This window comes from Haliotis rufescens, unplaced genomic scaffold, assembly GCF_023055435.1.
Source record: "Haliotis rufescens isolate VD_foot unplaced genomic scaffold, xgHalRufe1.0.p SCAF_4, whole genome shotgun sequence".
Taxonomy (NCBI): domain Eukaryota; kingdom Metazoa; phylum Mollusca; class Gastropoda; order Lepetellida; family Haliotidae; genus Haliotis; species Haliotis rufescens.
Genome location: NW_025964112.1, coordinates 42,176,777 through 42,200,211, shown reverse-complemented (window position 1 = coordinate 42,200,211; position 23,435 = coordinate 42,176,777). Strand labels below are relative to the sequence as shown.

Below are 23,435 nucleotides of genomic sequence, written 5' to 3'. Positions count from 1 at the left end.
GGTCAAGTGTCAGACATGATAACGTACTTGTCTTGTTGCTGGTCAAGTGTCAGCCATGATAACCTACTTGTCTTGTTGCTGTTCAAGTGTCAGCCATGATAACCTACTTGTCTTGTTGGTCGAGTGTCAGCCATGATAACCTACTCTTCATGTAGCTGGTCAAGTGTCAGCCATGATAACCTACTCGTCATTTTGCTGGTCAAGTGTCAGACATGATAACCTACTTGTCTTGTTGCTGGTCAAGTGTCAGACATGATAACCTACTCGTCATGTTGCTTGTCAAGTGTCAGCCATGATAACCTACTTGTCTTGTTGCTGGACAAGTGTCAGCCATGATAACCTACTTGTCTTGTTGCTGGTCAAGTGTCAGACATGATAACGTACTTGTCTTGTTGCTGGTCAAGTGTCAGCCATGATAACGTACTTGTCTTGTTGCTGGACAAGTGTCAGCCATGATAACGTACTTGTCTTGTTGCTGGTCAAGTGTCTGCCATGATAACCTACTTGTCTTGTTGCTGGACAAGTGTCAGCCATGATAACCTACTCGTCATGTTGCTGGTCAAGTGTCAGACATGATAACCTACTTGTTTTGTTGCTGTTCAAGTGTCAGCCATGATAACCTACTTGTCTTGTTGTTGGTCAAGTGTCAGCCATGATAACCTACTCTTCATGTAGCTGGTCAAGTGTCAGCCATGATAACCTACTCGTCATGTTGCTGGTCAAGTGTCAGACATGATAACCTACTTGTCTTGTTGCTGGTCAAGTGTCAGACATGATAACCTACTCGTCATGTTGCTTGTCAAGTGTCAGCCATGATAACCTACTTGTCTTGTTGCTGGACAAGTGTCAGACATGATAACCTACTTGTCTTGTTGCTGGTCAAGTGTCAGACATAACCTACTTGTCTTGTTGCTGGTGGAGTGTCAGCCATGATAACGTATTTGTCTTGTTGCTGGTGGAGTGTCAGACATGATAACCTACTTGTCTTGTTGCTGGTCAAGTGTCAGACATGATAACCTACTTGTCTTGTTGCTGGTGGAGTGTCAGCCATGATAACCTACTTGTCTTGTTGCTGGACAAGTGTCAGCCATGATAACCTACTTGTCTTGTTGCTGGACAAGTGTCAGACATGATAACCTACTTGTCTCGTTGCTGGTCAAGTGTCAGCCATGATAACCTACTTGTCTTGTTGCTGGTCGAGTGTCAGCCATGATAACCTACTTGTCTTGTTGCTGTTCAAGTGTCAGACATGATAACCTACTTGTCTTGTTGGTCGAGTGTCAGCCATGATAACCAACTAGTCATGTTGCTGGTCAAGTGTCAGCCATGATAACCTACTCGTCTTGTTGCTGGTCAAGTGTCAGACATGATAACCTACTTGTCTCGTTGCTGGTCAAGTGTCAGACATGATAACCTACTTGTCTTGTTGCTGGTGGAGTGTCAGACCTGATAACGTACTTGTCTTGTTGCTGGTCAAGTGTCAGCCATGATAACGTACTTGTCTTGTTGCTGGACAAGTGTCAGCCATGATAACGTACTTGTCTTGTTGCTGGTCAAGTGTCAGCCATGATAACCTACTTGTCTTGTTACTGGTCAAGTGTCAGCCATGATAACCTACTCGTCATGTTGCTGGTCAAGTGTCAGACATGATAACCTACTTGTCTTGTTGCTGTTCAAGTATCAGCCATGATAACCTACTTGTCTTGTTGTTGGTCAAGTGTCAGCCATGATAACCTACTCTTCATGTAGCTGGTCAAGTGTCAGCCATGATAACCTACTCGTCATGTTGCTGGTCAAGTGTCAGACATGATAACCTACTTGTCTTGTTGCTGGTCAAGTGTCAGACATGATAACCTACTCGTCTTGTTGCTGGTCAAGTGTCAGCCATGATAACCTACTTGTCTTGTTGCTGGACAAGTGTCAGACATGATAACCTACTTGTCTTGTTGCTGGTCAAGTGTCAGACATAACCTACTTGTCTTGTTGCTGGTGGAGTGTCAGCCATGATAACGTATTTGTCTTGTTGCTGGTGGAGTGTCAGACATGATAACCTACTTGTCTTGTTGCTGGTCAAGTGTCAGACATGATAACCTACTTGTCTTGTTGCTGGTCAAGTGTCAGCCATGATAACCTACTTGTCTTGTTGCTGGTCAAGTGTCAGACATAACCTACTTGTCTTGTTGCTGGTGGAGTGTCAGCCATGATAACCTTCTTGTCTTGTTGCTGGTCAAGTGTCAGACATGATAACCTACTTGTCTTGTTGCTGGCCAAGTGTCAGACATGAGAACCTGCTTGTCTTGTTGCTGGTCAAGTGTCAGACATGATAACCTACTTGTCTTGTTGCTGGTCAAGTGTCAGACATAACCTACTTGTCTTGTTGCTGGTGGAGTGTCAGCCATGATAACCTTCTTGTCTTGTTGCTGGTCAAGTGTCAGACATGATAACCTACTTGTCTTGTTGCTGGCCAAGTGTCAGACATGAGAACCTGCTTGTCTTGTTGCTGGTCAAGTGTCAGACATAACCTACTTGTCTTGTTGCTGGTGGAGTGTCAGCCATGATAACGTACTTGTCTTGTTGCTGGTGGAGTGTCAGACATGATAACCTACTTGTCTTGTTGCTGGTCAAGTGTCAGACATGATAACCTTCTTGTCTTGTTGCTGGTCAAGTGTCAGCCATGATAACCTACTTGTCTTGTTGCTGGTCGAGTGTCAGCCATGATAACATACTTCTCTTGTTGCTGGACAAGTGTCAGCCATGATAACCTACTTGTCTTGTTGCTGGTCAAGTGTCAGACATGATAACCTACTTGTCTTGTTGCTGGTCAAGTGTCAGCCTTGATAACCTACTCGTCTTGTTGCTGGTCAAGTGTCAGCTATGATAACCTACTTGTCTTGTTGCTGGTCAAGTGTCAGACATGATAACCTACTTGTCTCGTTGCTGGTCAAGTGTCAGACATGATAACCTACTTGTCTTGTTGCTGGTGGAGTGTCAGACCTGATAACGTACTTGTCTTGTTGCTGGTCAAGTGTCAGCCATGATAACGTACTTGTCTTGTTGCTGGACAAGTGTCAGCCATGATAACGTACTTGTCTTGTTGCTGGTCAAGTGTCAGCCATGATAACCTACTTGTCTTGTTACTGGTCAAGTGTCAGCCATGATAACCTACTCGTCATGTTGCTGGTCAAGTGTCAGACATGATAACCTACTTGTCTTGTTGCTGTTCAAGTATCAGCCATGATAACCTACTTGTCTTGTTGTTGGTCAAGTGTCAGCCATGATAACCTACTCTTCATGTAGCTGGTCAAGTGTCAGCCATGATAACCTACTCGTCATGTTGCTGGTCAAGTGTCAGACATGATAACCTACTTGTCTTGTTGCTGGTCAAGTGTCAGACATGATAACCTACTCGTCTTGTTGCTGGTCAAGTGTCAGCCATGATAACCTACTTGTCTTGTTGCTGGACAAGTGTCAGACATGATAACCTACTTGTCTTGTTGCTGGTCAAGTGTCAGACATAACCTACTTGTCTTGTTGCTGGTGGAGTGTCAGCCATGATAACGTATTTGTCTTGTTGCTGGTGGAGTGTCAGACATGATAACCTACTTGTCTTGTTGCTGGTCAAGTGTCAGACATGATAACCTACTTGTCTTGTTGCTGGTCAAGTGTCAGCCATGATAACCTACTTGTCTTGTTGCTGGTCAAGTGTCAGACATAACCTACTTGTCTTGTTGCTGGTGGAGTGTCAGCCATGATAACCTTCTTGTCTTGTTGCTGGTCAAGTGTCAGACATGATAACCTACTTGTCTTGTTGCTGGCCAAGTGTCAGACATGAGAACCTGCTTGTCTTGTTGCTGGTCAAGTGTCAGACATAACCTACTTGTCTTGTTGCTGGTGGAGTGTCAGCCATGATAACGTACTTGTCTTGTTGCTGGTGGAGTGTCAGACATGATAACCTACTTGTCTTGTTGCTGGTCAAGTGTCAGACATGATAACCTTCTTGTCTTGTTGCTGGTCAAGTGTCAGCCATGATAACCTACTTGTCTTGTTGCTGGTCGAGTGTCAGCCATGATAACATACTTCTCTTGTTGCTGGACAAGTGTCAGCCATGATAACCTACTTGTCTTGTTGCTGGTCAAGTGTCAGACATGATAACCTACTTGTCTTGTTGCTGGTCAAGTGTCAGCCTTGATAACCTACTCGTCTTGTTGCTGGTCAAGTGTCAGCTATGATAACCTACTTGTCTTGTTGCTGGTCAAGTGTCAGCTATGATAACCTACTTGTCTTGTTGCTGGTCAAGTGTCAGCCATGATAACCTACTTGTCTTGTTGCTGGACAAGTGTCAGCTATGATAACCTACTTGTCTTGTTGCTGGTCAAGTGTCAGCTATGATAACCTACTTGTCTTGTTGCTGGTCAAGTGTCAGCCATGATAACCTACTTGTCTTGTTGCTGGACAAGTGTCAGCCATGATAACCTACTTGTCTTGTTGCTGGTCAAGTGTCAGCCATGATAACGTACTTGTCTTGTTGCTGGACAAGTGTCAGCCATGATAACCTACTTGTCTTGTTGCTGGACAAGTGTCAGACATGATAACCTACTTGTCTTGTTGCTGGTGGAGTGTCAGACATAACCTACTTGTCTTGTTGCTGGTGGAGAGTCAGCCATGATAACGTACTTGTCTTGTTGCTGGTGGAGTGTCAGACATGATAACCTACTTGTCTTGTTGCTGGTCAAGTGTCAGACATGATAACCTTCTTGTCTTGTTGCTGGTCAAGTGTCAGCCATGATAACCTACTTGTCTTGTTGCTGGTCGAGTGTCAGACATGATAACGTACTTGTCTTGTTGCTGGACAAGTGTCAGCCATGATAACCTACTTGTCTTGTTGCTGGTCAAGTGTCAGACATGATAACCTACTTGTCTTGTTGCTGGTCAAGTGTCAGCCTTGATAACCTACTCGTCATGTTGCTGGTCAAGTGTCAGCCATGATAACCTACTCGTCTTGTTGCTGGTCAAGTGTCAGCCATGATAACCTACTTGTCTTGTTGCTGGTCAAGTGTCAGCTATGATAACCTACTTGTCTTGTTGCTGGTCAAGTGTCAGCCATGATAACCTACTTGTCTTGTTGCTGGACAAGTGTCAGCCATGATAACCTACTCGTCATGTTGCTGGTCAAGTATCAGCCATGATAACCTACTTGTCTTGTTGCTGTTCAAGTGTCAGCCATGATAACCTACTTGTCTTGTTGGTCGAGTGTCAGCCATGATAACCTACTCGTCATGTTGCTGGTCAAGTGTCAGACATGATAACCTACTTGTCTTGTTGCTGGTCAAGTGTCAGACATGATAACCTACTTGTCTTGTTGCTGGTCAAGTGTCAGACATGATAACCTATTTGTCTTGTTGCTGGTCAAGTGTCAGCCATGATAACCTACTTGTCTTGTTGCTGGACAAGTGTCAGCCATGATAACCTACTTGTCTTGTTGCTGGTCAAGTGTCAGCCATGATAACCTACTTGTCTTGTTGCTGGTCAAGTGTCAGCCATGATAACCTACTCGTCATGTTGCTGGTCAAGTGTCAGACATGATAACCTACTTGTCTTGTTGCTGGTCAAGTGTCAGACATGATAACCTACTTGTCTTGTTGCTGGTCAAGTGTCAGACATGATAACCTACTTGTCTTGTTGCTGGTCAATTGTCAGCCATGATAACCTACTCGTCATGTTGCTGGTCAAGTGTCAGCCATGATAACCTACTTGTCTTGTTGCTGTTCAAGTGTCAGCCATGATAACCTACTTGTCTTGTTGGTCGAGTGTCAGCCATGATAACCTACTTGTCTTGTTGCTGGTCAAGTGTCAGCCATGATAACGTACTTGTCTTGTTGCTGGACAAGTGTCAGCCATGATAACCTACTTGTCTTGTTGCTGGTCAAGTGTCAGCCATGATAACCTACTTGTCTTGTTGCTGGTCAAGTGTCAGCCATGATAACCTACTCGTCATGTTGCTGGTCAAGTGTCAGCCATGATAACCTACTTGTCTTGTTGCTGTTCAAGTGTCAGCCATGATAACCTATTTGTCTTGTTGCTGGTCAAGTGTCAGCCATGATAACCTACTTGTCTTGTTGCTGGTCAAGTGTCAGCCATGATAACCTACTTGTCATGTTGCTGTTTAAGTGTCAGCCATGATAACCTACTCGTCTTGTTGCTGTTTAAGTGTCAGCCATGATAACCTACTCGTCTTGTTGCTGGTCGAGTGTCAGCCATGATAACTTACTTGTCTTGTTACCGTTCATCTCTATGTGGAAGCTCCCACCATCTGTAGGAGCAAATCCAAACTGTTTCCCTGCAAAGGCTGTGAAAACAGTAGCCTTGGATGTTGATGCATCTGCTCGAACAGCTACCTCAGTCCGGCACTGGAGAACAAACTTAAACCCCTGAGGTTTATAGTCCAGTGTGAACAGAGTGTACTCTCCCAGACCATTAAAAGAGAAATCCCGTCCATCGAAAGTTGTGAAATGGGGGTCACCAAAACATCCAACTGCAAAGAAACATGCTCCCCATTTTCACTGAATGCAGGTCTTAGTGAGGGTAAGGAAATAATAGCAAGTCTGTTCATGGTTAAAATAAATGTGTTTGGTTTTACAGGTACCAAGTCTACGAATCTACTGAAAACACTACATACTTTGTTACACAGTGTTTTTTGCTTGGTAATATGACCTCCATTATCTGTCTTAAAGACACACCATCCCAAGGCCCCTCTGCATAACAACCAGCACTGACCCTGTTAATGGAATGTCGTTTTGTAACTTGAAACTCAGATCCGAGCACATTCTGACCACTGGAGGATATAGTATACAGAAAACTACAGTTATAACGAACTCTAAGGGACCACTAAATTTTAGTTCATTATAACCATATACATATATATGAAGCATATATACAACAAATGTCCGGGACTAAAAAATAAGTTTGTTCTATCCGTCAGTTTGTTATAAGTATATATACAGCAAATGGCGGGGAACTAAAAATAGGTGTGTTTTATCCGTTAGTTTGTTATAAGCGTGTTTGTTATAAACATAGTTTATTGTAACCTTTAAGATTTCCTAACTGTATCATAACATCATTGCATTCCTGTGTGATGTCATAGACATAGCGCTGGCAGCTTGATTGACTGCAATACAATGCAGAAATGTCTATGAAATATACTAATATTAGACACAAAAATGTAAATAAACGGTCAGTTTAATAATGTCTTACTTCTCAGTTACTGAAGTTTTGTTTTTAATGGATTCATTACCATTTTATAACCTCCATGGTGCCCCGCTCATAGCACAGTCTCCTGCACATAGCGACACAAACAATAACAAAGAGTTACTTCCCTTTACAACTTAAATGAAGCCCGCTGAAAATAAAATTAACCCAAACAAATAATCCAAATCAAACAACTGACTTCTCCTCTGGGCTGGCTGTGGCAGACAGCTGGTGATGGTGGGCCGAAGCTCTTGGAACAGGGGACACAGACTGGGGGAGTCTATACAGCACTGCTGGAGTGGTAAAAGGTCCTCCATTACGTGGCCGTGGTAGTTGGAGAAGGAACCGTAGCGGTAGTAGTTGCCTGAGAAGGGCTGATCTGACCCCAGGCCTCTGGATGCGATGTTGTAGCAGCATGACTTCAGGAAGAAATCATGTATCATGAAAGATGGTCCTTGTTCCAAGTGATTTTGTAAGCAAGCAATATTATCCCGGGGGAAGTTTTACTCTAGAGTATAGTATAGGATAGGATTAAATACACACGTATGGGTTCAAATTCACAAGGGAGAATCATCCTGACACTAGAGAATTTCACCCCCTGATAAAAAATAGGGTAAGATAATATTCACTCTTACAATTTCAGCACTGTTGTTGGTGTAAGTCTATGTAAAAGAGACCGCCTCCGTGGTCTATTGGTAGAGCATGCACCTGGAGAGCGAAAGGTCTGGGTTTGATCCCCAGCCGTGTCTTACCAAAAGACGTTAAAAGATGGTACTTGTTGTTACCCTGCCTGGCGCTCGGCATTAAACAAGGACTGGTTGGCTTGGGGTCAGTATACTTTGTCTGAGTGGGGTATCCATGTTAAACTGCAACATGGTATCTCTGTGGGCTAGTACTATAAATCGGCATCAGTCCAGACTAGTAAAAGCCACACACACACGTGCATGAACGTTGCTATATAAGTGCAATAATCTTGGACATGACGTTAAACCCCATTTCACCTCACCTCACTTATGTTAAAGAATGAGATTTACAAAAGTCATACAGAGCTAAGTTTGTGGAATGCATAATCAACGTGGGACTATACTATGGCCAACTGACTACACAAGTTTCCAATCTCATTAAAATGAAATATTCGTGATTGCTTTCGCTACACCAAAGATCTGTAAACATTCCATTAAATGACAAACAGGAAGTCGACATTAGCCAATCAGAAAGCAGCTTTCTTGAGCTTTACGGCAGTGGCTTCAAAACGATGACTTCCATTCCAGACTACAGTTTGAAAGTTAATTGATTGAAAATTTGAAAAAATGTAGGAAAGAAAATTCTGGAATGTCTAACAGATGGTGGAGATTGTATGGCAGTATTTCTCAAAGGTTATGGAAAGTCTCTTCCATTTCAAATGCTCTTCCAAATGTAGCAAGAGACTGATGATGTCTACTAGGGCTGGGACAAGTCCAAATTTACTACCCGATTACCTACCCACCTATTACCCGACCCTACCCGGGTACCAGCTGTAGGTCTCAAGAGACAGGTACAAAATGTCAGATTGGAAATAGTTTGACTGTAGCCCTGTACAAAATGTATTTAGGTACACATATAAAATGATCTGGTGATGCATACAATGAAGTTGACTGAAGTTTTATCTTTATTCAAACATATAAAAGTCTGGGTTCATTATAAAAGTCAGAAAGAAATGCAAACATTAGTGACTTGTAGTGTAACCATATAGTTCAAGACCCTTTTTGTCATTAAACAACATATCACATGACCAACCACGGGTCCGGGTAGTTCCGTGGGTACCTGGATCCTTCTCAGTACCCTACCGACCCGAGTACCCGAGTTACCCGTCCCAGCCCTAATGTCTAGCATTCAAAATCAGTAGTACATTAAGCCCAGGGTTAACCATTTTGAGGTTCCATGGTCAGAAACCACATTCAGACTTTCACTTTACGATTTCATTCACTCGGATTGGTTGGTTGAAAGGTTGTTCTTTCTTGACCTGTAATGGCATTGCATTGCTAAAAGTGACATAAAAAATCTTCTCTCAGTTTCCTGAAATTGTGGTGTGTAAAATATACTAACTTTGAAACTTTAAAAAACACAACTGTTATCATTAGAATTTCATACCTTGCTGTCTTGATTCACACCATCTTTGATAAGCTCGGCACAATACAAAGTAGGGCTTTTCGTAATTTGGAAATATATCCCCATTGTCAACATGTGATCCAGTGTACAGGGACAAAGAGGTAACACTGCAGCCCGCTGAACAAATGTTGACTTCAGTGGGTAGTTTCTGATGTACCATTCCCGGCACTGTCGAGATGATGGGTTTGTCTCGGCAACCATACCAGTCTTGAATAACCAAACACCATTCTGACCTAGAAATGTATGATGAATATGACGAGAGTATTTTTTGGTTAGGTATCCATTAGGGCAGCAGATGACAAGGACATACCCCAAGTATAGACGAAACTGACAGCTTTACAATCGAAACCGTTCCATAGCCAAGTTAGTAAAACCAAGATCCTGATTGGTAGAAATTGTATATATTAGATCTGTGTCATTGAATTGATGATAAATTGTATGTATATCATGTGTATATGTTATGAAAGAGGCACTTGAGTTTTTTCTTTTATTCATGCGTTGAACATTCAACACCTCAGATATGAGGTGGGCGTGGCCAAATGCAAATGTCCGATTGGCAAAAAAATATTTCCGGATCCCTACATTCAATATAACTCCATAAACAAAAACATATATTGAAGTCAGTTCTTATAAATAAATATGTCAACTATAGTAACTTCACACTTCTATTCATTAACACAAATATAACTTTAGACAAAGATACAAAGTCCTGACATCATTCTGTGCAATAATGCAACACAAACCTTGCTCAGTCCATAATCAGTCAATACCAAAACAGCATTCCATTCGTAAATCATGGCCTAATTTGTTTTAGGCTTATACAAACATAAACACAAAAAGAATTGCTTGGTTAGGCAATGAAATGCCACAGTATCACTTGCAATTTATTTATTCTGAAATGGAGAAATCATGAGCATTTGTTTATTGTACTTCTGGAATCAATTTAACAGATTTTAGGATTTCTCCGACTTAAACCAAGTCATAGTTGATACATAATTTCTCTATAATTTTGCATCATGACCTGCTATAAATCATGAAATTAAACCAAATCGAGTGTCGACCCCTGTCTAAAATGTGTGATGAAACTAATGCAAGTAGCCCTGCCATTGAGATAGATCGGGTCCGTGATGAAGATTGTACAGGTGTCCTATGAGTTGTTATAGGACTTAGATCCTTTGATTACAGACAAGAGTGTTACGTATTCATGACTGCTTTTGCTTTATCTGACAAGTTCACAAAGTAGGTTGGCAGTTTCTAAAAAGAATTCATGAGTCATTAGATTACCTCAACAAAGACGCTTTTCAACTTGTGTAAACCGACGACCCTTTGTACGGAACTTGATAAGGAGTACTGTTGAATTCTAGCACTCAGTCGTATTGTTTATTGTGAGCTTTGTTATATATCATTGTTGGCAGCCATATATCATTGAATCTGGCACGACAATATACTCCAATATGTCCAGAAAAATATGTGTCACCATATTTATGCAAGCAAGGGGCATTTCCATTTTTCACATTCATTTCATGCTCGCAATAATATGATGATATACAGTGTATAGCTGTGTCAGTTTTATTTGATTAAAATGCATGTTCTGAAAGGACAGTAAATTCCTGTATTGGAATCAACTGCAGCAACAACAGAGTAACATCATCGTCATGGTTATACTTAGGGCTCATGCTACCAGCTGTTTGCTTGGTGCAAAGGGCAGTCAGGACACTGGAATATTATTTACTGTTGTTTAAACTTCATAAACTCACTGCTCTCAAACTAAAATGGTTGGTATAAGTTACTGTGTGGTTACCATGGAAACATTATGAAATATTTGCCTTCTGTTTTTAAATTTAAAAAATGTTACAATACATTACGACAATAATTTGATGGATCTATTTTGAGCCTTTTCCTGTGCTGAGAGTGCCCTTTCACTTAATTCTCACATGACACTGCTTAGTGTAATATTAAACAAGAAAACAGCGCTATCACTATCCCCATGTGGCACATTAGAATTTTGTTTGTTCATATATCATGGATATAAACTATAAAAAAAGACTCCAGTTCAGCCTTGTTAAGAGATAGGGTCACGTTATGTCATCAGAAAAAAATGATTAAACAAGAAAAATTAATACACACAAAATGCCCCTTATCTGGCAAAAATAATTTATGGCACCAATTCTCGAACTCAGTCTTGACATGTTTTTCTTAGATAAGCTAACTTTAGTAGTTTCTGAGAAAACTTGTCCCCCATTGCAGACACTATGCACTTAGTTGATAAGCATGGAGCAAAGGCCATAACTCTGTAAAAAAATAATACAGCACCAATTTTCGAACTCAGTCTTGACAAGTATCTCTCATAAGCATGCAAACATTTCATTCATGTAACTTCAGTAGTTTCTGAGAAAACGACCCCATTTTACACAGTATGCATTTTGTTGAAAAGCATGGAGCAACGGCCATAACTCTGTACAAAATAGATTTAAGACACCAATTTTCAAACTCATTTAAGATCATGACCAGTTATATTTGTGTGTAAAATTTCATTTCTCTAACTTAAATAGCTTTTGGAGAAAATGTGTCCCAGAACAGATGCCCCACTTTGAGGCAGGAGATACAACTGTGTCGGGGGACACGGGTGGCCCAGTTGTCTAAGGCCCCGAGATTCGCTGTGCAGAGTTGCGTCCCTTGGGCACGCCAGAAACCTATGATTGTGGGTTCAAATCCCGGTTCGCCCTGATTATGTTTCTAGGTTTGTCGGCACCATACCCGTGCTCGTGGGTTTCACTGAAGTGGTAAACGTCTGAGACCTGCATCACTCCAGGCTTTCCTCCCACATTAAGCTGACATGCCGCGATATAACTGCAATACTGTTAAAGCGGCGTTAAACCATACTTACTCACTCACTACAACTGTGTCGTATCATATGATGAGTAAACTAACATTGTCTGAGATCATATCTTCTGGTTAAGTATGTGGTGCAGCCAGTTTATCTGTTAATTCTTAACTGCAGCCTGCACAAGGAGAACAAAAAAACTCTGCTCTCTGTAATCTGATCTTGCTTATATGGCCATTTTATCCTCAGTTACCTGTGTTTCCCAGAACCATGTCCATCTGTGTGGGCTGTGAAGCAAGTGATCCTGTAGTCCGGGAGAAGGCATTGAGGGGGTTGACTCCTGTCGTGGGTTGAAACCCCAGCACCGACAGCTGTCTCTCATTCGCTACCCACTGCATGTCACCGTAGAAGATCTGCCAGTAGGACTCCACACCGTCGGTACTCAGCACTGCCTGGAACGTGTTCCTCTGTCAACACAACCTACCATGTAAGTCCAGGTAGAAACATTTTTTAACACACATTTATTAATTAACATGGCAAGACCAACTTTTATCTCGTGTGACAGGTAAGCCTACAAGATTTTTTCAAACTTTCAACAAGAAATGTGACCCACTAGGGGAAAAGGGACCTCATGAGAGCAAGGATACAATTGTGTTATAATGTCAAAAAGACGTTTGACGTCAACTTACTTCAGTGAAGATACCATGTGTGATGTCATGTATCTCTGAAATAAATATGAATTGAAGCTTGTGAATAATATTTTTCTGCTCCAAAGGATGATGTAGTTTTAAAATATAATGAAAAGGCAAACTGTGATTTTTCACCCATAAGGTCCCTTTTCTCATGGTTGGTCACAAAGTTTGTGAGTATTGTTCTGGAAGCATTATCCATGGTGGCCATGTTTAAGATCAGATTCAAATTCTGTGAGCACTTCTTGTGACACAACAGCTGGGATCACACATACAAAGTTTCTGCTTAATAGGTCTTGCAGTTTCAGAGTCAAGTCAGTTAATGACAGATAACCTCCCACAATTTAAGCTCACTTGACTTCAGTCAGGTGAGCTAAAATTCAAAACATCATTCATTCATCAGGCTAATCAACGAGCCTGTGCTTGCCTCTGGATTAGGCATGGTCTGGCCAGTGGAATCAAAGTCTGGGAGGCCGTCCCAGGTGACAACTGCCGCCCATGATGCCACGTAATCCGAGTTGGCTGTGTGTGTCCGCACCTCTGTCGTTGCCCTCTCCAAGATGGGTATAGCTACAAACAGAGCATACATCAATCATCATAGACACATATAATTTAATTAACTCAGGCCAACATCAAAATACATTCTCTTTCTGTCTTGAGTGATTTTTTATTAAGACTTTTGGTGGATTGTAAACTTTCAAATAAAATTAGTTTAGAAAGTTACTTAATATGTAAAAGAGTTAATATGTAACAAAATTAAACAAAATGAGTGGGTGAGTTTGGGTTTAATACCAATGCAAATAGTCTTTCAGTTCTTTCACAGTCTGTCATAAAGAAAAGCCAAGAGAGATCCAGGCCCAATTTGTTGAGCTTATTAGGTGAGGTGAGGTGAAAATTATTGCACTAATACGGCAACATGCATACACCATAGTGTTTGTCTGCTTGTACTGGTCCGGACTAAATGCTGATATATAGTGCGAGACCACACCATGATGCAGCTTTACATAGGGACCCCACTCAGACACATTATTCTGACTCTGTGCCGATCAGTCCTTTAGCTTGATTTATCCCAGTAATGCAGAGCACCAGGCAGGGTAACAACAAGTTCCACCTCTTTACGACCTTCCCCTCTCTGGGCAGATGCTCTACCTACTAGACTGCAGAGGATGTCCGACTTAGTGAAACCAAGGAGCACACTCAGGATGATGCTGACAGGATTATCATTTAGGCAAATCTGTACAATGTGTTTCATTATTACAATTTGAGCGAACTGAGGTTAACACATTTCTGACAACCAGGGCTGACTAGATTTAACGTAAGTTCACCACTGTTTATCAAGCATAACTTATAGTCTGGAAGGTAATTTAAGGTACCGAAGTTTACTACAAAATCTGAAAAACTATCGGACCTACTCCAGTCAAAGTTGGTATGAGATTATTAAAGTCATACATAACTGGATATTACATTTAAAGACAATCAGGCATGAATAAAAAATCTGTCTATTTAGCTATCACTATATTTCATCAACAACCAGACCTGTTCGTCACGGGTGGAACGAGCATGCTAAGGGATGTAACTCTGCACAGCAAGTTGAAGCACCTCGGACCAAATGGCCATTTGACAAATGGTAACTTAAATAGCTTCAGAAGCCAAAAGAGTAGCTAACATCAATAACAAATAGCAAATGTTCCTTCAACTTGGCCTCAAGAATGTGTGTGTGTGTGTGTGTGTGTGTGTGTGTGTGTGTGTGTGTGTGTGTGCGTGTGCGTATTACACTCAAGTGCCCACTATACACACGGAAATACAGTATTTAATAAGCCATTCTCTCAAAAAGAAAATGACAACAAAGACAATATTTAATTATAGTGAGATTTAACCCCTTACAGCTGTACAATTCCATGAATTCAGTTTGATCCTGAAGTTATTTCTTAATTTTAATGCTTTGAACAAAAGACATTATCCAAAAGACATTAACCATATGATATGTTGTTGTGCGGCAAGAAAACACTTTTCCGTCTCTTATTAAGTTGATATGACAAAAGACATACACTCAGCTTTTCCAAGAGGGTAAGTCTGGTAGAACACATTGGCAGAACTTCTTGTGTTCCGGAGATCCCCATCAGCGCAGTATGCACACAGTATGGGTGATATGGCATTCACAATGTCCGTTAACGTGTTTGGGTTGTAGGGTGTGCCGAAACTCACGCCACCGTTGTCACCTACCTGAATACAAGATGAATATGGGTGAGTGAGGGAGTTTGATTAAACCACTTCAATAATTAATGCATTTATGTTTCATCAAAATCTAGAGATTATGGCGGGACTCTAATCCATGGCATATTTTCATTGTTCTATGACGTCATGTTTATTATGATAAGTTATGTATGATGTATTATCCGTGAACGGACAATCAGTTCAATTGTTACATGTCATGCTTGAGATGATGTCAAGACTCCTTGCCTCTGATGACGTCATGTATATTTAACCTCCATTACCAACAGACACAGTGATCAGTCGAAACGATGGAGCCAGACACTATAGAAAATGAAGGTTTTCTTATGGGGATTCATGCCGGCAGATCAATTTTAAATGATTTTTCCAAAATCCAAGAAGTTCCTCTTATAAAGGCTCCAAATTTGAAGTTGGCAAGCATGAATATAGTCAGGATTTTATCATCTCTTGCAAATGAAAGGATGGTGCGGAAAGTTTTAGAAAGTTATTTCTACAATGAAACTTCGGGGCACCTTTATAAGATAAGTACCGATATGCAATCCCTACACTGACCATGCTGTTCCAAAGGGGAAATGATAAAAATAATCCAGAGAAATCACAACCTTGATCATCGAAAGTCTGCCATTATATATGAATCCATACAACATTTAGTGCAATAGAAACTGCGAAGTTTTAATATAATAATCTGCCATAGATATGAATATACACTAGTATCTACCCCATATACGGAATCTGCAATAGATCGGAGTATACGCCAATATCCCCCCTTATTGTGGAATCTGCCACAGATATGGGAATCCGCCATGGATCAGGGTCCGACCATAGACCTGAGCCCTACAGATACATTCATACAAATAAAAAGGGATTGCAGGATCATTAATTGTGTTTTCTTCACATGAAAATTGTCTACAATTATGTCATACACACTGATACAGTATACTGACTCTGAGCCAACCAGTCCTTGTTTTAGCCCTTAATGCCGTGCACCAGGCAGGGTAACAACAAGTTCCATCTTTTTAACATCTTTTGGAATGATGAGGCCAGGGATCGAACCACCGACCATCCACTCTATCCACTAGACCATGGAGGAGGTCCTTGAACCAAACAATGACAAGGTGAGCTGCAAAAAGCTAATATTTAAGTCCCCTTTCTGAGAAACATCAAAACAACTTACAGCCAAGGTTGTCTGAGTGGTTGCACCAAGAGGAAATCCTGTGTCAATCGGGAGGAGGCTGGAGACGACATCGAATGAGATTGGGAGGAGTTTAGGAAGTTTGTCATCACACACGGAGAACCCCCAGGGGAACAACTCTGTGGAGGAAACAATCCCATGCAAATACTTACACAGTGTATCTAACCAGTGTATACCATTACTGATGTAGTTACAGCCACAGGCCATCATATCCACAGCCTGGGATTTTACCCAAGTCGCAGTCTTCATATATGTTTTGAGCATTTTGTTTTCTTGTTTGTTTGTTAATGTCACGCTCAGCAATATTTTACCTATCTGAAGAGGTCTGTTCATGTATTGAGTCTGGACCAGATAATCCAGTAACTGACATCATGAGCATCAATCTATGCAATTAGGATATGATATGAAACATGAACCAAGTCAGATCACCCAATCCCGTTTTTCGGCTCTTACGACAAGCATAGGTTGCTGAAGCCCAATTCTATCACTGGGGGCTTAATATATGGTTATTTACACTATTGAAAGTGATGAGTGTTAAAAATATGAACTATATATTTAAAATTTGTCATTGAGTCATGGGCATGAGCAGGGCCCCGATCCACAAAGCGATCGTAGCGCCAAGACGATCGTAACTCTCGTACTTTAACATAGACTTACGACAGCCGCAGCATTACGATGGCTTTGTGGAATGGAGCCCAGTCCCATTATATGTTATACTCCAACAGACAACAATTGACACACATGATAACTTCTAGTCTGTCATACAGACCCTGGAACAAATATATCCAATACAGCCCATTCAAGTCTATAATGTTAGGCAAGTCTAGATTACTGCAGAAAATGAAGAAAGTCTCTGGGCTCCTCTTTATTACATTTTATAACTATAATTTAACAACTGTTTTTTTCTGTAAAATATGTTCATTTCAGAGAGTAGATGTTAGTCTAGATGACTTCCAGAAACTGGAAATGTGAATTCTTATAGCCTCATGTGTTGGCTTCAAAATGTGAACATACCCGAGCTAGAAGCTGTTGAAACTGAAATAAAGAAAGTCATATTGTTAAATAGTTTAAGGCCAGACCTATTATTTGTTTTGCATTACGGATCCACAGAACTGATTTACTGTGATTTCAACAAATAAATAATAAAAAATGAAGATTTTTAATACCCTATACCTTGTTACTTCAGCACTTAATTATAAGAAGGACAGACACATTAACATCATTCTGCCACACATACCTTCTTCGTAACAAGGGTGAAAATATATAAATTATTTATCTACAATAAAATAATTCCTCAAATAGGTTTAGTGTTTTGTTGGTAATTCCGGATGTAGGTGTCTTCTGTCTCTCCGATGTAACTGAATACTCACAAGATCTGTAAGAGAAACAGACACATGTTACTATATTACAAATATTTCTACAAGCGACATAAAACAAAACTCAACCAGACACTCTTTTAGAGTTTACACAAACAGGAATTGAACCGTTTTCTTAATCATATATACATGATAAGTGAGGTATAGTCCAACACATGTTTTTACCACACTCTAAAGTAACAACAGGTTGGGTCACGGACATCAACAGAGACATAGCACAACTGGTTGGGTCACAGGCATTGAAAGAAAAAGGGATATGATACTATGGTTTGTTTTACCACATGCTAGCGTAACAAGTAAGACGTGATGACCCACCCACAGCTGTAGAGTCCGTCCACTCCTAGGGCACAGGGCCTAGTTGCTGGGCACACAAAACAGACGGCTGGCCCTGAAGAAGTACACAAGTGTTGGGAACTAATTAAAGATTCATGGATCATGGATGAGATTATCATTACCCATAAGTCCGCCCATCTGGTTAGCCAGCTTGTAAAACCCAAGGAAGTTGGCCTGCCTGCCTGTAAGCTAGCCCTGTCTCTCCTATCACAAGTCGACAACTCGCATAGGGAGCCATGGACCAGCTTAGCCTGCCTGTACAGACATCATGATGTCTTTGTGTTTCATATGACATCACACGGTTTTACTTGACTTCAAAACTGGGAGTCTATGTCGTTAAAATCCTGCATCATCTGCTTCTGATGACATAATTAACCCTGGGTGCCATTGAATAAAGCGATCTTAGCGTGTACAATGGCAAGCTGGTCACATAGTTACCATACTGAACCCATTCGTAAGAGGGAAGCGGCAGTGGGGTAGCCTTGTGGCTAAAGCATTCACTCATCACGCAGAAGGCCTGGGTTCGATTCCCCACATGGGCACTCATTTCTCGTGTGCTCTGCCATGATATTGCTGTTATATTGCTAAAAGCGGAGTAAAACCATACTCAATCAAGTTGTAAGGCAGATCTGCTGTCGTCACACAGACTCATTGGTATTTCACCAAATATAAGTTTCTCTCCTTGTGTACACGTAATGATAAATCTGTTCCATGTGTTGCTAGCATTGACTACCTCTACGAGCAACAAAATTCCTTGAAACCATATGTTTATGTTGAGCCTTTTTCAAGGTATGGGTCGGAAACAAACCTCAATCATTTGTGACTTAGTCAAAATTGTTAGCATGGAAACATAAACAAATAAAATTTAGAAAAATTCAAAATAGCAAAAGGCACAAGTTAAGCTGATGAGCAATGCACATGCCAAACTGTGCTGAAAAACATTTAATAGTTGTCAAGTTATGGCTCGGGATAGGACAGGACCCTGACGCCAAGGCCAACGTCAATGACAATTGGAACTAAGCCAACCACAGTATGTTTCCCCTCCCTTTGGTGGGGGAGACATAATCATTATCCTAAAATACAATACCACATATCAATTTATCAATCTTTACCATGTTCAAGATTCAAAGAAGATTTATTTAATTACCTTCATAAACTGTCAGTGTAGATGGTATTGATAATGCAGTTTCGATAATACAACAAACAATTCATGTGTCAAAAACTAGTATTCTGCAGGCTCACTTTCCGTTCCTGCAGCGTTGAAGACGGTGGGGTCTGTGGTGATGGGTGCAGATGCCGGTCCTAAAGCTGCCAACATCCCCTCCTGGAGAACGTACTTCTTCAACGCATAGGCCACCAGCACCCGGTCATCTCGGTCAATGAACTGGACAGTGTGGGTCACCTGCACCTTGCCTCCGTTGTCCCTGCAGTGAGAGGGATAGCCTAGTGGAGTAGTGGTTAAAGTGTTCACTCGTCACACCAACAGCCTGGGTTTGATTCCCCACATAGTGTGTGAGGAATGTTGTACTCCAAAGCTAAAACCATTCCACTTTAGCCTGTAAAACTCGACACTGGGCCAGGCAAACCAGTGTTTGTAAGCATACCTTTTTAATTTCTTGTTTTCTAAATTTCAGAGGTATCTTACCATGATATTCAATGCAAATGTGTAAAACTAAACTATTTTTGGAAGAGAATTTATGGATGTCAACTTCTTTATTATGAGGAACAAAACGTTTCAGTGTTTTTGCTTACTCCTCCATCAGGTGAATGATGAAGGAGTAAGAATATACTCCGAAACATTGTGTTCCTCATAATAAAGAAGTTGACATCCGTAAATTCTCTTCCTTATGTGTATCACTTCTAAATGGCTTTCAGAGGCTTAAACCATTTTCTCTTTATTGGTCCTTTATTTGTAAAATATAAGCCATCTTGACCAAGCCATCACAGAAGTTTATGACACATTAACATCAGAAGTTATAACTACATTAACTTCAGAAGTTATAACAACATTAACATCAGAAGTTATAACTACATTAACTTCAGAAGTTATAACAACATTAACATCAGAAGTTATAACTACATTAACAGCAGAAGTTATAACAACATTAACAGCAGAAGTTATAACAACATTAACAGCAGAAGTTATACCTACATTAACATAAGAAGTTATAACAACATTAACATCAGAAGTTATAACTATATTAACATCAGAAGTTATACTACATTAACATCAGAAGTTATACCTATATTAACATCAGAAGTTATAACTACATTAACATCAGAAGTTATAACTACATTAACATCAGAAGTTATACTACATTAACATCAGAAGGTATACAACATTAACATCAGAAGTTATACAACATTAACATTAGAAGGTATACGACATTAACATCAGAAGTTATACTACATTAACATCAGAAGTTATACTACATTAACATCAGAAGGTATACGACATTAACAGCAGAAGTTATACGACATTAACATCAGAAGTTATAACAACATTAACATCAGAAGTTAAAACAACATTAACATCAGAAGTTATAACTACATTAACTTCAGAAGTTATAACAACATTAACATCAGAAGTTATACTACATTAACAGCAGAAGTTATAACAACATTAACATCAGAAGTTATAACTACATTAACATCAGAAGTTATAACAACATTAACATCAGAAGTTATACTACATTAACATCAGAAGTTATAACAACATTAACATCAGAAGTTATACTACATTAACATCAGAAGTTATAACAACATTAACATCAGAAGTTATAACTACATTAACTTCAGAAGTTATAACAACATTAACATCAGAAGTTATAACTACATTAACATCAGAAGTTATAACTATATTAATATCAGAAGTTATAACAACATTAACATCAGAAGTTATAACTACATTAACATCAGAAGTTATAACAACATTAACATCAGAAGTTATAACAACATTAACAGCAGAACTTATAACCTATATTAACATCAGAAGTTATCCAACATTAACATCAGAAGTTATAACAACATTAACATCAGAAGTTATAACTACATTAACATCAGATGGAAAAGCTTTAATTCCCATTTGGGAATTTTTACCCCATTTGCTGTAGACTTGGGCCCAAATATCGGCCTTTGACTGAGTCTATAAAATTCATGAAAAGATTTTTTTTTTTACTCTTCTACAGTGTGTCATTTATGAAAATCAGACATGTATGCAACTAAAAAAATGTTAAGGACCACCCATAGTACCCATAATTCATAGTACTTTAGTATTTCTATAGTTAATCTAACATGCCATGGTCCTTAACCGTTTTTTAGTAGAATCCAAGTGAAATCCATGAGCACAAACCAACAATCATAATCAGGGCAAAGTTGGGATTCAAACTCACGATCACCGGATTCTGGCATGACTAAGGGACACAACACTGCAAAGCAAATTGCTGCACCTTAGTCAAGGGACTGGACTTCCCAACAGTCATTGTTAGAGTCAGTCTGTCCATCTCTACAAGTCAACAAACTTACATTATGGCTGCCGATACGCCAAGGAATGCCAAATCAGCTTGAAGGTACTTTTGCAACAGCTGAAATTAAAATGGAGATTGGTAATGAAAATAATGTCATCAGAGTGACTCGCTTGGGCCAGTCAGTGAAGGATGCAGTGTCTGTTTTTAGTTAATGGTAATGTTTATGACCTATATTTGATAGGCATGCTCGCATCTATGTCCATCAGATACAATTTGTTTGTTGTTTAACGCCGTACACAGCAATATTCCAGCTATTTGACGGCTGTCTGTAAATAATCAAGACTGGTGCATCGATCAACGCAATTTGTGACACGCAACCAACCACGCTACAAAGTTTAAGTCATGGTCAAAGGTAGACAATTCAATAGATTTTATTCCAGGTGGTAAAGTTTGTGGTCAAAGGGGAGTAACTGTGACCCTGTCTGGGTAAAAGGGCCAAATTTGGCGACAGGCACCCTGCTCTTCGCTTCCAAAAGGCTGCACAAAGTGATTGACATCAGGAACTTCGATCTACGCAATTCGGACATGATGACATTCATCAACCAAGTCAGCGAGCCTGACCACCCGACCCCATTAGTCGTCTCTTAAAACAAGCATAGTCGCCTTTTATGGCAAGCATGGGTTGCTGAAGACCTATTCTACCCCGGATCTTCACGGGAATCTGAAACAACTGAGTTACACACATAGGCTCTTTTCAGCAAATCAGTGAATGCTACTTGTAGAATTTCATATTTTGTTGCTTTGAAATATTTCATTACTTTTGTAGTTATATTTTCAGGACAAGTTTTAATTTGCCCAATGGGGTGTTTCAACACACACATACATTGAGTATGCTGGAACAGTCTAATGTCGACATTGTTTTAGGCTAAAAAAAATTTAAAGAGGCGTTATTTCTGTGTGTATTCACTGCAAAAGTGTGTCCCTGCCATAACTGTGTCATGAAGAATACTTAACAGTGCTAGTCTTGTGAATTTGTTTTGCTTATTCACTCAAAATGTTAAAATTGTTCCATCTATACCCAGTCTCCCCGATCCTGTGGGGGAAGACATGGGTCTGAACCTTGAGTGACTGGGTGAACACAAATGTTTGCTCACCGCTACCTCCGCAGCTGACTTGAGGGCGGAGTAGTCGGCTAGTGGGTCATACGCCAGGTCCAGTGTCACAGTCGCCGTCACTGAAATAAACACAATTAACACTTTCAAAGCATTAAGTCATGGTAAATAAAACAAGGTGCATCCGATAGACATGTCAATAAGATCATATTTACTTCCTATGACCCTGGTTAGAATACATCCCCAGCAATCTATAATACTAGAAAGAGATGAGGAAATTAAAATAGGTTTCTGAGGCTTGACGGGACACTGCTCATATCAAACAAGTTATCAACAACTGGTTTGTCTAGATCATCCACGTTTAGTTATAAGCTGGTGTGATAGAGCTGGAATATTGCTGGAATAGAGCTGGAAAATTACTGGAATAGAGCTGGAATATTGCTGGAATAGAGCTGGAATAGAAGTCGAATATTGCTGAAACAGAGCTAGAATATTGCTGGTATATTGCTGGAATATAACTGGAATACAAATCAAAATGGAGCTGGAATACAGCTGGAATACAGCTGAAATAGAGCTGGAATATTGCTGGAATACAGCTGAATTAGAGCTGGAATATTGCTGGAATACAGCTGGAATATTGCTGGAATGGTGGAACTGTGAACCTGCTGTTTCTTGTGGTGTTTTTCCCTAAACAACCCAAGCTTGCCTAGAAGGTTAAGTCACATTACCATCTCATCCTACCGGGTACCCATTCACTGCTGGGTGAACAGAGGCATATTTTGAACAAAGTCACTTGTCTAAGATGATACCATATGTA

At 40.2% G+C, this 23,435-nt stretch overlaps 1 protein-coding gene across 1 annotated transcript in view; it reads right to left on the bottom strand.

Moving 5' to 3' along the window:
* Positions 1 to 23,435, bottom strand: part of LOC124135985 — an 81,257-nt gene that overhangs the window by 43,662 nt on the left and 14,160 nt on the right. The window contains exons 4-16 of the mRNA XM_046501720.2: positions 22,661 to 22,740; positions 21,565 to 21,623; positions 19,282 to 19,463; positions 18,022 to 18,094; positions 17,701 to 17,705; positions 17,345 to 17,365; positions 16,313 to 16,449; positions 14,955 to 15,129; positions 13,334 to 13,476; positions 12,471 to 12,684; positions 9,376 to 9,626; positions 7,445 to 7,664; positions 6,269 to 6,532 (exon numbers count right to left, since the gene is read on the bottom strand). Of these exons, the coding sequence (XP_046357676.2) occupies positions 6,269 to 6,532; positions 7,445 to 7,664; positions 9,376 to 9,626; positions 12,471 to 12,684; positions 13,334 to 13,476; positions 14,955 to 15,129; positions 16,313 to 16,449; positions 17,345 to 17,365; positions 17,701 to 17,705; positions 18,022 to 18,094; positions 19,282 to 19,463; positions 21,565 to 21,623; positions 22,661 to 22,740 (1,824 nt within the window). The remainder of the gene's footprint in view (positions 1 to 6,268; positions 6,533 to 7,444; positions 7,665 to 9,375; positions 9,627 to 12,470; positions 12,685 to 13,333; positions 13,477 to 14,954; positions 15,130 to 16,312; positions 16,450 to 17,344; positions 17,366 to 17,700; positions 17,706 to 18,021; positions 18,095 to 19,281; positions 19,464 to 21,564; positions 21,624 to 22,660; positions 22,741 to 23,435) is intronic.